Source organism: Cololabis saira, chromosome 1 (assembly GCF_033807715.1).
Source record: "Cololabis saira isolate AMF1-May2022 chromosome 1, fColSai1.1, whole genome shotgun sequence".
Classification (NCBI taxonomy): Eukaryota; Metazoa; Chordata; class Actinopteri; order Beloniformes; family Belonidae; genus Cololabis; species Cololabis saira.
The window spans coordinates 11,305,807-11,320,572 of record NC_084587.1 but is presented as its reverse complement, the minus strand read 5'-3'; the positions used below and the strand labels follow the sequence as shown (position 1 = coordinate 11,320,572).

The 14,766-nt window shown below is 41.1% G+C and overlaps 1 protein-coding gene across 1 annotated transcript in view; it reads right to left on the bottom strand.

Annotated features, from left to right (window-relative positions):
- Positions 1-4,642: 4,642 nt before the first annotated feature.
- The window catches only part of tacr3a (tachykinin receptor 3a), a 66,920-nt gene continuing 56,796 nt past the window's right edge, over positions 4,643-14,766 (bottom strand). The window contains exons 4-5 of the mRNA XM_061729892.1: positions 10,396-10,592; positions 4,643-5,517 (exon numbers count right to left, since the gene is read on the bottom strand). Of these exons, the coding sequence (XP_061585876.1) occupies positions 5,202-5,517; positions 10,396-10,592 (513 nt within the window). The 3' untranslated portion in view covers positions 4,643-5,201. The remainder of the gene's footprint in view (positions 5,518-10,395; positions 10,593-14,766) is intronic.

Genomic DNA, 14,766 nt, shown 5'->3' with positions numbered 1-14,766 from the left:
TCGAGAAAAAAGTCGAAATGTCGAGAATATTGTTGAAGTATAATTTAGAGAAAAAAGTCGAAATGTTGAGAAAAAAGTCGAAATGTTGAGAAAAAAGTAAAAATTTTGTGAATAAAGTCGAAATGTTGAGAAAAAAGTCGAAATGTTGAGAAAAAGGTCAAAATTTCGAGAAAAAAAAGCCGAAATGTTGAGAAAAAAGGCGAAATTTCGACTTTATTTATGAAATTTCGACTTTTTTCTCGAAATTGTATTTCAACAATCTCGACATTTCAACTTTTTTCTCGACATTTCGTCTTTTTTTCTCGAAGTGCACAATGAAAAAAAATCTTCCACTCTCAAATTTTTTTTCTCTTGCCTGGCCCTAATACCCTTCCGTATTAGCTAGGTGTTGTCAGTGGCTTTTTTTTGTCAGCCCAGAAGATCAATAAGCCCCCATGTGGTCAGAAGTGGTACTTGTACATAGTGATGTTTAAGGGCTATTATAGTTAATTTTAACCTGAGTATTTCTCTGTAAGAAACGTTGTGAAAGATGCAGTGCAAAGTAAAATAAAAACATGTATCAGTTAAAAAATACAGAAGTTATTGCATGGGGGGAAGAAAATGAAGAAGAAACAAGACTCAGGTTTAAATTAACTATTAAAACAAACACAATAGCTATTTAGTCACCACACAAACAGAGGCACACGTTGTACTGTACATTCAGACGTATTTACATAAAAATGTGAAAATGGCTCGACTGCCAACCAGTGTGGGTGCAACCAACTTCCATCAGGTTAATATACAACAGTTTAAAAATGCGTAACACTGAAATGAACATGTTTTAGTTCACATTCTTTAGATAATACTTTCATGAAGTCGCCTAACATTCATATTTGTTGGTAGAACAATTTACAGTCAGCTAAAATGTGTTTTCTTGGCTGCAGAATTTATGTTAGGATGTCGTTTTTTTTTAATGATGCATTGATAGTCTGAGAACTTTATTTCATATTTCAATGTAAGCAACAAGATGATAGAAAGGCTTAACTGCGTAGGTCTAACCCTGCGTTCACACTGAAAGCGTCAAAAATCTCCTGACGCCAGCATCTCGCTGCTTGGTGCGTTCACACTGAAAGCAGCATGTACTGTCGACGGCGGCAGTGGACGGGACTAAAGCTGCAGTGGGCGGGGCTAAAGCTGCGCTGCAGAACTGGAGGGAACAGTGGGAACAGCCTACACATATAGCGTACACATCTTCAGTTTCCTATTTCACGGAAACGCACACCGTACGGTGCGCTTCGCCGCGAACCCTACGCCGTCGGCTACGGCGTCGATTTAACGTGGAACTAGGGTTGCCACCTTTCAGAAATAGAAATAAGGGACGCCCTGATTTCAGCAGCGCAGGAGCCAAAAAAAAGCCCCAAAACTTCTAAACTGAATAAAAATGTGTTTATTTTATATGAAAAAACAAAATGCTTTGATTTAAAGTTTAAAGTGCTTTAATAGCATTGAATTTTCATGACCGTACAGACAGCCAACCATACTAGCAGCTGAAATAGCCTCCTATGCTACGTATGTCCACATCAGCCCAGATGTAATATAGCCTACAGGTGAAGAATATGGTGTAAAAGTTAATTTATTTCAATAATTCAACTAGAATATGGTGTAAAAGTTAATTTATTTCAATAATTCAACTAGAATATGGTGTAAAAGTTAATTTATTTCAATAATTCAACTAGAATATGGTGTAAAAGTTAATTTATTTCAATAATTCAACTAGAATATGGTGTAAAAGTTAACTTATTTCAATAATTCAACTAGAATATGGTGTAAAAGTTAATTTATTTCAATAATTTAACTAGAATATGGTGTAAAAGTTAATTTATTTCAATAATTCAACTAGAATATGGTGTAAAAGTTAATTTATTTCAATAATTCAACTAGAATATGGTGTAAAAGTTAATGAAAATACGGTACAAATCGTGTCCCGTATTAGTTCAATACGGGACGCAACATTTTTTTCTCAAATAAAGGACAATTCCGTATTTTACGGGACGGGTGGCAACCCTACGTGGAACCATAATTCAGGCTAAGCTGCAGTCTGTCTGCGCTGATCACAGACACACCGGGCCAGAGCGGATTTGGTCAAAACTGTGTTTTGTGATTAATAAGCACGGTTTTTAATTATTTTGCGTTGGATCAATGTAGAGAATAAAATCGTTCGGACCATACAGCTCCTCAACCATCACTTACGTGTTTCACATGAGCAGTTCAGGTAAAAACGGCAGTCAAATCAGCAAAAATGTCAGTTTTCTGGATGAAATATATGAATTCCTGATAAAATAAGTTTGTTAGTGCACAGCTCTGCTCCTGTACGCTTGTGAATGAGTGTACGTTTGTGTGTACACAAAAGTACAATCTGCATTGAGGCTTCTCGCTTCGGGAATCCAGGTCTGTGATTGGACGCTACTTCGGCGTCGCCGCTGCTCATTTGCATAAAGTTCAGATTTTTCAACTTCAAATGGACGCGCTGCTCCGGCTGCTCCCGACGCCTCCGCTGCCTCTGCTGCTCTCGTTGCTCCCGCTGCCTCTCGACGCGCGTTTTCATAGAAAATGAATGGCAGCCGGCTGCCTATGATGCCTCTGACGCTTTCAGTGCAAACGCAGGGTAAAGGGTCGGAAACCTGGAGGGCGGGGGCATGGCTAAGTCCATGCAGGTTAGATGCAGATGCATTGAAACGGCTGCATCTGACACCCAGTTTCAATAAGATCACCATGGTGAGGGTTCATGGGAAACAAAAAAATAAGCTTTGGTCATTCAAAGGGACTGTGTTTGAATCGGTGTGATTATGTTGTTTGTAGCTAGCCTGGCCAGCCATTCCCGTTCACCTCAAGAAAACCCTCTGGTGAAATGGGTCTGGTTCCCCTCCCAGTAACAACTTGGCAGTTGCATACAGGAGTTTCCAAGAGCCACTATTCAAAACATCAAAGATGGCTGCGGAGTTGGAAATAACATCTTGGATTGACACATTTTTGCTGAAAAACCAACAAAAGTAATTCGCCCGCATTCCTACCCCTCTACAGTACATGCCTTTTGAGCTGTTGCTGTATGTACATCTCGTGCTTTTGGTTCTTCCCGGTGGCATCCAGGGACAGTTTCATCTCTCTCCTGGAAATCAAAGTCAAATCCAAAGGAACTAGAACAGGGGTCAGCAACCTAAAATGTTGAAAGAGCCATATTGGACCAAAAACACAAAAAACGAATATGTCTGGAGCCGCAAAAAATGAAAAGTCTTGTATAAGCCTTAGAATGAAGGCAACATATGCTGCATGTTTCTATATTAGTTAGAACTGGGGGAAGATTTTTTTTTTCATTATGCACTTCGAGAAAAAAGTCGAAATGTCGAGAAAAAAGTCGAAATGCCGAGATTAATGTTGAAGAACAATCTCGAGAAAAAAGTCGAAATGTTGAGAAAAAAGACAATTTTGAGAAAAAAGTCGAAATGTTGAGAAAAAGTCGAAATGTTGAGAAAAAGTCGAAAAGCCGAGATTAATATTGAAGAACAATCTCGAGAAAAAGTCGAAATGTCGAGAAAAAAGTCAAAATGTCGAGATTAAAAAGAAAAGGAAAAAGGAAGAAAAAGAGGAAAAAAAGGAAAAAAGAAGGAAAAAGAAAAAAGAAGGAAAAAAAGAGAAAAAAAGGAAAAAAAAGATCAAACATTTTTTTTAAAGCTCCAGGGAGCCACTAGGGCGGCGCTAAAGAGCCGCATGCGGCTCTAGAGCCGCGGGTTGCCGACCCCTGAACTAGAATGATTATTTGTATCCAAGAAGAAAAGAATTAGGATTGTTGGCCAGGCGAGGCTGCCATCAAAAACACTATCAAAAGACGAGCCTCTCCCTCCTCCTCATGCGTTGATTTTTTAAAACTTGAAAACCACCAAAATATCCAAAATACTCATGAACAAACCCCTGCCTCCCACCTGAAATGAGCTGGGATAGGCTCCAGCAGACCCCCGTGACCCTGCAAAGGATAAAGCGGGTGTAGCTAATGGATGGATGGATGGATGGACTCATGAACAAACACATTAAAGTCCTGGTAACCCTCAGTAGTATTCATGTCCGTGTCGTGCTGCAACACTGATGAAACTGCAAACCCAGTGTGGTTTAAGAAAGCACGCTGCTGGATGCAGTCACAGCACCATATGTGCACAAAAGTAATGAATTCGGGGACCTATCAATAGCAGCAGTACGCTACAACTGTCCTGGTTGTTGATTATTATTCTGATCAAGACTTTTTTCAAAATGTGACTCTTCGCTGTGAAGCAGCACGCCAGTGGTTATTATCACCAGCTGTCACCTCGCAGTAAGGTTCCAACTTTGAATCCTGGCTGGGGTTCTTTCGGTGTGCTGTTTTTCATGTCCTCCCCATGCCTGCGTTGTTTTTTTTTTCAGTTTATTCCACCAAAAGTCCGGAAAAATGCAGATTTGCTTGACTGCTTGATTCTAAATGAACTGCAGGAGCGAAAATGGATGGTTGCTTTCTGTATCTCTGGGTGGCCCCGCGATGGGCCGGCAGCCAGGGGTGCACGCTGCCTCTCGCCCGGTGACAGCTGGGATAGACTCCAGATTCACGGTCGAGAAAAACAAATGACACACTGGTTTGTAAGTTTGCTTTCAGTGAGCTCACAGTGCAGCCCTATTTATTGACATGCTGCAGGACTTCACCTCTGGCTTGACGCCTCGCCCTGGAACAGTTCTGTGTATATTACGTAACTGAAAGTCAAACTCCACATATGGTACCAGACAAAGTTCAATCAGCAGCGTTTCCATTGATGATTCTCCAGCTGCCTTTTCAGCGCCGCAGGGCGATGGAGACTAGTCCTTCGTCTGCAGTTGCAGAGCTACAGCTCAGATTCTCACAAATGGAGATGTAAATCTGATATACTTACATAATTACAGTGTTTCCTGTTTCAGATTATCTTTGTTGTGAATGCTGACGTAGGTTTTTATATTTATGGATTCCAAAACAGTTCTTAGCAGAGCTATTTCTGTATCTGTAGGAACATTTCTGTATCTGAATAATCATTTCTGAGATAGCCAGATATATAATAACTTCCATACTTCTGTGTTTAAGCTATGCAACAATGGTGAGCATGTGAAAGCCGCTATCAATGTTGATAAATGTGCATAAATATCGAATGTTTTTTGCAGTATAAATGTGGTTTTCAAGAGAATTCCTCAGGTTGAGCATGCGGTGCAACTCCGTTTTGCAGTTTCACGCTGCTGTCGTTGGCGCTAGGGATCTCTGTCTGCCGGGAGGTGTTGTAGCTTCTCTTCCTGGAGGACAGGGAGTGCTTCCGCGCAGCGCCGTCAGCGGGATCGTAAACCAGCATCATGGTGGTGTCCATCCGCGTCAGCGTGTACATGCTGCTCTGGCGTGTGCTCGCGTGCATCCTGGTGGAGCGTAACTCCAGCTCGTCGTAGCTGGACACTTTGATGAACGGGCACCAGCGAAACGCCCGCTTGAAGCCCGCTCGAAACCTGAAGTCACAGCAAAACGGAAGAGCAAAGAGCAGAGGTGTCAAAAGTATTCACATTCATTACTCAGGTAGAAGTATAGATACTAGAGTTTAAAAATACTCCTGTAGAAGTTGAAGTATCAACTCAAGTTTTTTACTCAAGTAAAAGTATAAAAGTACTGGTTTCAAAACTACTTAAGTATAAAAGTTAAAGTAATGTAAGGGAGAAAAAAAGCCATTAAGGACAAAAGCCATTGAAAATGAATGCATCTTAGTATAATGTAAATATATTAAAGAACCATATATGTGTACTATTGAGCATTAACATGTGTTTCAGAGAGCAGAAGATATGATGACTAGTTGCCTATAAGTATTGTAATGGTGCAAAAAGTCAAACTTCAGAGGCATGTTATCATTTATCCTAACCTTTATTGGAATGTACATCCAAGTTTAGTTGCAGGAATCTGAGGGAACGGATGTAAGAACAAAACTGGACAAGAACATCTGAAACAACCACAACCAAATTCACTCTATCCGGATGGAGCAATTTAACTGGATAGTTTTTTTTAAAGGCCGAAATGAAATAGAGTAACAAGGCTGTTTTTAAAATGTAAGGAGTGAAAAGTACAGATAATTGCGTGAAAATGTAAGGAGTAAAAGTAAAAAGTCGTCTGAAAAATAATTACTCCAGTGAAGTATAGATAACCAAAATTTCGACTTAAGTAAGGTAACGAAGTATTTGTACTTCGTTACTTGACACCTCTGGCAAAGAGTTAATCACAGGCGCTGAGGCTTTTTGGAATACTGAAAGAGAGAGGGACAGGATTTTTTTTAAATTGTCATTAAATGCGAAGGGTCAAATATACATTTCTGGAAGTTGATGAAGAAGTGAACCCGAGAATAAATACTACAAAGGTTTTACCTGAGCAGAGCAGGGTGCTTTAGATAAAATAACATGTTGTTCTTAGAATAATCCTTGCAGCTGTGTAGGACAGCTGAACCCACTCAGACACTTTGTACTGAGTGTACTTAGAATGAACTCAGAAATGTATAAAAAATTACCATCACAGCTGAGATCAAATATTTTAGGATAATTATTTCTTTTTCTTACCTTTAGAGGGCCCCTAACAGTCCTTTTTTCAATTATAAACGTCACCTCAGACTGCGAACTCATCACACAATTTAACCCACTAACTAAACCATGCACAGTGAAGGAAAAACACGACTTTTAAATCTCTGCAATTTGGTTTTTATAATTACTGGTGTTGCCTCAACACCAGTAATTATAAAAACAACACAAAACGTGACTTTTAAGTAAAAGAATGCTATTTTTAATGATGTTTCCAAAGTCAAAGTCAATGTATTTTCACCTCATCATGCATCCAGTAAAAAAGCAATCAGTCATTTTCCGTAGCGTCTTCCTCCCGTTCAGATCCCCCCTGTCCCCTGATGAAAGCCTGTTCCACCAAGGGTTAAGGAGAAAAAGACTTCACAAAGGAGCTTGAAGCTGCAGAGCTAGTGTGTCCCCTGTCCCTACTAAAGATGCAAAAAACAGTCAAAGTGACTTTGGAGTCTTGTCAGAGTTGGGTCTGACAACTGCATATCATTTTGTGGCACATATAATGTAACGTATAATTACCAGTGAAACTAGCTTGCAGAGCGAGACTGGACATTAGAGTCGGGGCAATTGAGAGACTGGAGAGAGTAGATGGATTACTCCCAAATCAAGAAATTAAAGAAGGACCTACGTTGTAGTTGGCATTTATACTTTGTTGTTGTTTGTGTTGCTCTGTAATTACGTCACCAAACTGGTGCTGTGCTTTGTAGTGTGGAGCTTCCTTTTGTTTACCTCTTACCCTGCGTTCACACTGAAAGCGGCAGATACTGTTGACGCCTGCAGTGGGCGGGGCTAAAGCTGCGCCGCAGAACTGGAGGGAACATTGGGAACAGCCTGCACATCTTCAGTTTCCTATTTCACCATCGATCACACTTTGGGACGCCTTCTTTATATTTTAGCGTTATTTCCGCGTAGATAAGAGTGAGTTTGATGCTCCTTAACAAGTTTGGTCCGCGGATCAACATCAACCGCCAGAGCCCTTGCTCCCGGTGAACCATAAATCCGCCTAGGTTGATTTATGTTTCCGCGTCACACCAACGCAGAGGCGACGGCGTAGGGTTTGCGGCAACGCACAACGTACTGCGACCCTACGCGTCGGCTACGCCGTCGATTTAACGCAGAACCATAATTCAGGCGAAGCTGCAGTCTGTCTGTGCTGATCACTGACACACCGGGTCGGAGCGGATTTGGTCATGATGATTAACCTGTATTTTGTGATTAATAAGCACGGGTTTTAATTATTTTTCGTTGGATCAATGTAGCATATAAAATCGTTGGGACCATCCAGCTCCTCACCCATCAGATACCTGTTTCACGTGAGCAGTTCAGGTAAAAACGGCACAGCTCTGCTCCTGCATTGAGGTTTCTCGCTTCGGGAATCCCGGTGTGTAATTGGACGACGCCTCAGCGTCGCCGCTGCTCATTTGCATAAAGTTTAGATTTTTCAACTTCAAATTGACGCGACGCTCCCGCCGCCTCTCGACGCTCGTTTTTCATAGACAATGAATGGCAGCCAGACGCCTATGACGCCCGTGACGCTTTCAGTGTGAACGGGGGGTTATATGCAACTCTGACATGGCAACGACGGTACAAATGAAGCATATCTTTAATGAGTTGGAGCTGATAAATGTTAAGCGACAGTCATTTTTACAGCTTTTGGAGGTACCTCTCTTTCTATCTGGCCTGAAACCAAAGCAACAAAAGAGAAGAGGCAGACGGAAGCACAATGCTACCAAAGCAACCAGTAACATTTGTTCCAGGCCATGTCAGTCCAACTGTGTAGTTACAATTCTGGGATGTGCGTGTCAGACTGGTGCACAGGTTACGATGTGGGTTTCCCAGAAGATGCTATTGATTCATCATAGTACCACTGCAATTTCCAGCATACAGGTGCTCCTGTTGAGCTGAAAATTACAGTCTTTTGGACATGGGGACCAAAAAAAAAGAAAAAAAGAAAATAGGGTATAAAGTAAAAATTGCATGTGGTCTTTTTGACCTCCTACTTCTGGTAAATGCTAGGTTGTAAAGCTGCAATGCTCCTGCTGTTACTCACCTGTAGGGGTGGGCAAAAATATCGATATGGCAATATATCGCGATACGTTTCCAGCCGATTCAATATCGATATTCAAAATTTGAATATCGATTTTTTTTTTTTTTTTATTTATTTATTTTTTTTTATCCCCGATCTTTTTCCCATTATATCACCCAGTGCTCCTACCTAAGTGACAGTCCTTGGCATTGCCACTCTCTACCAACCCTGGGAGGGCCCTGCACTGAGCTCAGGTTTTATTTCACGTTTTATTTCATTTTATAATTTATTTTTTATATAACACAATTGCCTGTCCTTAAAAAATGAAAAATAATGGACAGAGGTTTATTTATTTATGGATTTATATCTATACTGACTGATCACTGTGCCCGTCCTTGGTTTTAGTACCCATCTTGTGTTTATTATCATTTGCCACATACTTAAAGCAACCTCATACTAAATTTTATGTTAATTTCATATGATGTAAATAATATGAAAAACATATACAAATATGTTGTAACTTTAGCTTGTATAGTTATAATAAAACATTGTTTTGACTCAGTTTGTCTCATGAATTGTCACTATAATCTGATGAACGTGCAGAGTATCTAAATGTAGATTTGGAGGGCGGGCGTTCTGCTATCAGGCGCCACTACTATGGAACCAACTTCCAATCTGGGTTAAGGGGGCTGACACCACCTCCACCTTTAAAACTAAACTTAAAACATTTCTGTTTAGTAAAGCCTATAGTTAGTGTTTAGTAAACCTCTAGCTGGTGTTGGTAAATCTCTAGGTAGTGTAAACTTTAGTGTGTCAGAGTCGCTCCTGTGGTTTCTTGTGCTGGCCCCCCCTTCTCCTCCCTTTTCTCTCTTTTGTCCATGTTGCAGCATCCTTTGCCGGACACCGGAACCTGCAGGTGGTCGTGGGTGGCTTGTAGCTTGCATTACGGAGCACAAGTCTTTCCCCGACCCTGCACCCCAACCTGGGACTTGCTGATTGGGCCGGAGCTTCGGGAGCTGCGTGCTGGCCTGCGGTCCCCACCCCTGGTCATCCCGTTGCTGGCCCCCCCTTCTCCTCCCTTTTCTCTCTTTTGTCCTGCAGGTGGCCGTGGGTGGCTTGTAGCTTGCATTACGGAGCACAAGTCTTTTCCTGACCCTGCACCCCAACCTGGGACTTGCTGATTGGGCCGGAGCTTCGGGAGCTGTGTGCTGGCCTGCGGTCCCCACCCCCGGTCATCCCGTTGCTGCTTCCACCTGCCTGCTGTGCTGTTGCCGTCCCTGACCCACCAGTCTGGCCCTCGGCAGGAGGGTCCCCCCTTATGAGCCTGGTCCTGCTCAAGGTTTCTTCCCTCCTAAAGGGGAGTTTTTCCTTGCCACTGTTTGGCTTAAGGTTTTTCTCCCACTAGGGGAGTTTTTACCTGCCATTGTTTATGTAATAACTGCTCGGGGGTCATGTTCTGGGTATGGGTCTCTGTAAAGCGTCTAGAGACAACTCTGTTGTATTAGACGCTATATAAATAAAATTGAATTGAATTTAATTGAACTCGGATTTTAAGATCCATCACTATCATCTGATGTACATGTATACAACTTGGATTTTAAGATGTGTAATGCATTTTTAGATTTTTCGGTGAACTATGTAGAATATAATAATCGGGATATCGCATAATCGGGATATCGCAATGTGTATCGTATCTCAAGTATTGTGATGCGTATCGTATCGTGAGGTCCTTCCCAATACCCACCCCTACTCACCTGCTGTTGAGGCAGCAGTAGATGATGGGGTTGTACATGGTGGAGCTCATGGCCAGCCACAGCACGGACAGGTAAACCTGCTGGATGTACTTCCACCTGCTCAGATCCTTGTTGAGACCCACCACGATGAAGTAGACATGGTACGGCAGCCAGCACAGGGCGAACGTCACCACCACAATGATCATCATCTTTACCACCTGTAACACAGAGGAATGGAAATGTATGATTAAAGTCTGAGATATGTGACATCAGTGACTTCTGGGGACAGCGCTGGGTCATTCAGCGGCGGTCACATGTACTGTAATGCTCACGGCTTTATTCAGACATTCCTACAAAACTGATAAAAGTGCAGATTAATTAGTATTCTTATGAGATTGACCAGTATATTAAGTAATGTAGAACCAGTACTTGAGTTGTAAAAAAAAATCAGGGGGGATGGTGGATTTTATCATATGGGGACAGATAATTTGTTCTGATTACAAATAATATAATATATTACAAATAATAGCAGTGACCAAAACACCTGCAGAAATACTGCAGGAATGACATAGCAGCAGTTAAATGCAGCCTTCTGTAAGCTTTAAATATCCACTGGTCTTACATCAAATACATCAAAACACAACAATAAAAAACAGTTTTCTGAACTTATCAATATGACTCTGTCCTTCACAGGATAAGTAACATGGATCACTGCAAAAACTCACAATCTTAACAAGAATATTTGTCTTATTTCTAGTTAAAATGTCTCATTTTAGTAAAAAAAATCTCATTACACTTAAAACAAGACTCATCACTGGAAAAAACAACAATTTTCACCTGTTTCAAGTAGATTTTCAATTAAAATAAGTAGAAAAATCTGCCAGTGGAACAAGATTTTTTTGCTTGTAATGAGAAGATAAATCTGGTCCCACTGGCAGATTTTCCAACTTATTTCAAGTGAAAATTTACTTGAAACAGGTGAAAATTCTCAAATAAGTTATTTTTCTGGTGTTAGTTTTCTGGTGATGACTCTAAATGTTGAAATAGCAGTAATAGCACATTCATTGATGCAGTTTTACTGGGGGGATGATTTTGACAGTTTTTATTTCAGGGGGGATGCCATCCCCCCTCATCCCCCCTCATCCCCCCTCATCCCCCCTCAACTCCAGTACTATGTATAACAAAAAAGTCCTGATTCATACTCATCAAGTCGTATTGTCTTATTCCCAGACACGACTAATGTGGCCTGTACTCACATTACCTCAGTTGTGCTTTTAGATATGTACAACATTTGTTGTACAGATGTTACATTTGTTCACTCGAAGGTGTGACTTTTGTCTCTGGGCATGGTGGGGTGACTGAAACCTCAGTTTTCTCACAGCATGAAGTTCAACCACCTGAATAATCCGTATTAGCATGCTAAGCTGGCTGCAGTTGGGAAAACATACAGGATGTCGGAGTATGCTGCCGATGTCACTTTTTTGCACATCCAGATTTATTCAAACCTGAGAAAAAAATCTGATGTGTGCTTTACTTGAAAGTACTCTTTGTGAGCTGAGAAGCAGCAGAAGAAACCCAAAATCCTGTAAGTCAGTGTCAAGGTAGTTTCTCATTAGTCCATCTAATTTGGTCATAAAAAAATTACATCAGCCCAACAAAAGTGTCAGACAAAACTTAGATGGAAAGGAAAACCTTGATTCATAGATGGAAGGCTGCTCAAATGCTTTAAATACTGGTTTTGCTCCTTGATCTGGCTCTGACCTAATAAAAATCAGTTGTCTCCTGCAATGATGTACCACAGGGAAAACCATAAACTAGAAGGCTGAAAAACCTCAGATGCTGCCAGTACCAAAAATTACAGTATGTCCCTTATGTACAATTGTTGCAAATTCGGACATATTGAAGATATTAGTAGTAAACGGTAACAGTAGCAAACGGACAATAACAACAATATGTGCAATATCTTTCTACCTCATACACATCCTACCTGCTTTTTTTGCACTGTTTTTTTTCTTTTTCATACTGCATTACTTTTATTTTCATTCCACTGTATATACTGTTTATATTTTGTAATTATATATTTTTTACTTTTTTATCCTTCTTTCGCTGCATTTGTGTGTTGTGTGTACTGCTGCTTCTCAAAGCGAATTTCCCCACTGAGGGATGAATAAAGGACAATCTAATCTAATCTAATCTAATTAGAAAAAAACCCAAAACAAAAAACAAAGAATAGGTCTCTGCAGAGCCGTCTGGGAGATTTGCGAGGCCCTGTGCGAAATGGCGGGGGGGGGGGGGGGGGGGGGGGGCCTCGCGCGTGAGCGTAGCGAGCGCGTGCGAAATTTTTGGGTTTTTCGGGTCGGATCGGGTAGCAAAATACTGGATACCTTCCCCTGCCTCATCATCATCTCTTGCCTCGACGCGGGGCCCCACTGCTTGAGACCCGGTCGGATCGGTGATTTTTGTAACAAATTTATCAAACGAGCCTTTCAGAGAGGCATTAAACTCTTCCATTTTCTTTAGTTTTTTTCTTTTTTCATCCCCTGATGGAAATTTCCTGAATCTGTCTCGTTCTCTCGACATTGTGTGACAGTTTGTTCCAACTCTACTCATCTGGATCAGAGCACCTTGTGTTAATGCGCTTGGACGCAGTTGTATTGAACAACAGACACGCGCATCATTGCACATATATTTATTGATATGCACAGACTAGTACACATTTAGGTCTGTAATGGAATGTGACTGTTGATATTTATAAGGGAAAAAATGAAAAAAAAAAACGAAAAAAAAAAAATTGAAAAAAAAAAAAAAAAAGAAAAAACGGCCCATAGCGCGAGGCCCCTTGGGGCGCGAAGCCCCGTGCGGTCGCACGGTTCGCACACCTCTTGCGGCGGCCCTGGGTCTCTGATCAGTTCCTGTTCCAAGTCTCTTAGACGCTGAGATCAATGATCCATAAATGAAAGACTAAAAATACTCAAAACATATTAATCTATCAAACCATAGAGAAAGAAAAGCTACAATATTGTTTTTATCAACATAAACCATCCACCGATCTGGATCAATAACAGTAGTCTGATGTGCTGCAGTTGAGTCTGCAGGCTCCAAAGTAAAATACTGACAACAGACATGGTTGATCTGGAGCACTACGAGATTTGGCTAATTCAAACCAACCTGGTACTGATTTAACAATCATTGCATCAATATAAATGTGGACCTCAACTATAAAGAAAAGAAAAGTAACAAAAGTGTTCCTAGGAAGAAAGCTTTATTTCAAACTTACAACGCTGGAACTGCATATCAGCTGTTCCCCTTCACTTTTAAATAAATCACAGAATTTTATCACTACTGTGAAATAAAAAGTTGAATAAAACTGTTTAAATGATAATAACTTTGTTTTGGACACGAACACCTCAGGCAAAATGTCTTAAGAATCTATCCTCCCTGTGGATTGTTTCCCAGTTTCCGTCGGGAACAAAAATCTGTGACTGTGTACGGCTCCTCGGAGGTCTTTGGAAAAGCGACTGCGAGCAGAGACACTTCCAGAGATAAAACAGACACCGACGAGTCCCTCCTGAAATCTAAACACAAGCACCCTTTGTTGGGAGTCGGTGCTTCAACATAGATTACAACGCTACACGAGCGACGCTGTAAAAACTGTGACTGCTAAACGGTGGAGATCTTTGTTTGGTGACATCGTTAAATAAACGGTTCAAATGCACCAAAGAGGGTGTAGCTAATCCAACTTAGAAGCCCACCTGAAAGACCAAAGAAATAATGTGTATATCTGTAACAGTGTGTTACGGTCAAGTACATGAACTGTATCTGTGTATTTGACCTTTTCCGTTGGTATGTAAAAGGTCAGCGTTTTTATAACTGTGAACAGTTACGGGAGATGACACACTGATCTCCAAAAGGCAGAGTTAAAGACGACACATCTGTCCAGTTTGATACCTGAAAAGGAAAGCAGGGCTCTATTTCTCAGGAGTCTTTAGGAAGATGGCTCAACACATTGTACCTCTAACGCAGCCATGCATGGTTTTCCAGCTCAACCAGGTCAGCTGCTGTTGACCTTTAAAAAATATCAAGTAGGTCTGAAACTGGAGGTGCACTGCCTTGTTTTAACGCTCCTGCGAACTGGAACAAACAAGCCAGACAACCTGACATGGGAACTCTCTGTTGCAATGTTGGAGCTCTGATATTGTGTTGATCAGAGTCTTGCTCAGTTCTTTTGTTTTGTTAAATGTCACTCTTGTTGTTACTTGTGCTCTCTTGCATTAAGCCTGATGTCTTTTGTCTGGCTGGATTTAGTGTTTTATTTTGAAAGGGTTATTCCTTGTGTATTGAACGGCTTAATTGTCCCACCTGTATCATGTTGGAATCGTTACAATAGGCAGC